The sequence below is a fragment of the Oryctolagus cuniculus genome, chromosome 1 (assembly GCF_964237555.1).
Source record: "Oryctolagus cuniculus chromosome 1, mOryCun1.1, whole genome shotgun sequence".
In the NCBI taxonomy this organism is placed as follows: domain Eukaryota; kingdom Metazoa; phylum Chordata; class Mammalia; order Lagomorpha; family Leporidae; genus Oryctolagus; species Oryctolagus cuniculus.
In genome coordinates, this window is record NC_091432.1 from 116,927,241 (window position 1) to 116,928,691 (window position 1,451).

Sequence of the window (1,451 nt, forward strand, 5' to 3'; positions counted from 1 at the left end):
CACCAGGGTGCTCAGGAATGCAGTATCTGGCGGTAGTCTCCCTTTCATGGATAAAACACTTACTCTTCCAGTTGCAGGACATTTTTTTGTGACATTGGGAATTAACTTAACCTCTTGTAGACGCTTGCTGTTTGTTTCAGAAACAGTGGTCTTGGTTTCCACCCCACCAGAGGCTAATCAGTATTTGAGACCAGGACCAGGTTGCTAATGCCTCTGCCTCCAATTTTATTGGTGAGAGGAGGGAACAAGTAAAGGAAGAAATGTCAAGAAAATAGAAGGACAATACTATCCTGGTCCACTTTTCTTCTTTCTTCCTTGGCTTTCAATTGTCATGTTTTCACATGATAGCACTGGCGTGTAACGGTAATTTGGTTATGTACTTCACAATACTTATCTTGTTAAGAGGGAGACAGTGGCACTCAGTATCAGGGTAGTACTAAAGGCAGATCCTGTGAGCTGAGGTTGGGCTAAGTCTCAGAAGTCCCAGCAATACTATATGTTGTGGGACAAATATTGTGGGAAAAGCTGAGTTGTCCTACAACATTATCTTTTCTTCCCTGTGTCCACAGGTTCCCCTAGGGAAGAATGGCTTCTGGAAATGTCTCTATTGTGACTGAGTTCATCTTGGTGGGGTTGACAGACCAGCCAGATCTACAACTCCTCCTGTGCTTCCTGTTTCTTGTCATGTATCTGCTCACTGTGGCGGGAAATTTGCGCCTGATAATTTTAATTGCGTTGAATTCACAACTGCACACTCCCATGTACTTTTTCCTCTTTAACTTGTCTTTCATAGACCTCTGCTATTCCTCTGTGTTTACACAGAAAATATTGATGAACTTCATATCAAAGAAGATTATGATCTCTTACAAGGGGTGCATGTCCCACTTGTACTTTTTTTTTGCCTTTTTTTCCATTTCTGAATGTTATGTGCTGACATCAATGTCCTATGACCGATATGTGGCCATCTGTAATCCACTTTTGTACAACATAGCCATGTCCCCAAAAGTCTGTTTCTGCCTTATGCTTGGTTCATACCTGCTGGCTTTTTCAGGTGCCATGGCCCACACTGGATGCATGCTGAGACTGAACTTCTGTGATGCAAACACCATCAACCACTACTTCTGTGATCTGCTTCCTTTATTTGAGCTCTCCTGCACCAGCACATATATTAATGAGGTGGAGGATGTGGGGAAAAAGGGACACTAACCCACTGTTGGGGGGAATGCAAACTGGTCAAGCCACTATGGAAGTCAGTCTGGAGATTCCTCAGAAACCTGAAGATAACCCTACCGTTTGACCCAGCCATCCCACTCCTTGGAATTTACCCAAAGGAATTTAAATTGGCAAACAAAAAAGCGGTCTGCAGCCTAATGTTTATTGCAGCTCAATTCACAATAGCTAAGACCTGGAACCAACCTAAATGCCCATCAACGGTAGACTGGATAAAGAAA

The 1,451-nt window shown here is 43.1% G+C and overlaps 1 protein-coding gene across 1 annotated transcript; it reads left to right on the forward strand.

Annotated features, from left to right (window-relative positions):
• The first annotated feature begins 585 nt into the window (after positions 1-585).
• LOC103350561 (olfactory receptor 8B3-like) lies at positions 586-1,206 on the forward strand. The gene has a single exon (XM_070060986.1). It carries the CDS (start codon positions 586-588, stop codon positions 1,204-1,206), a length of 621 nt encoding a protein of 206 aa, XP_069917087.1.
• Positions 1,207-1,451: the final 245 nt, after the last annotated feature.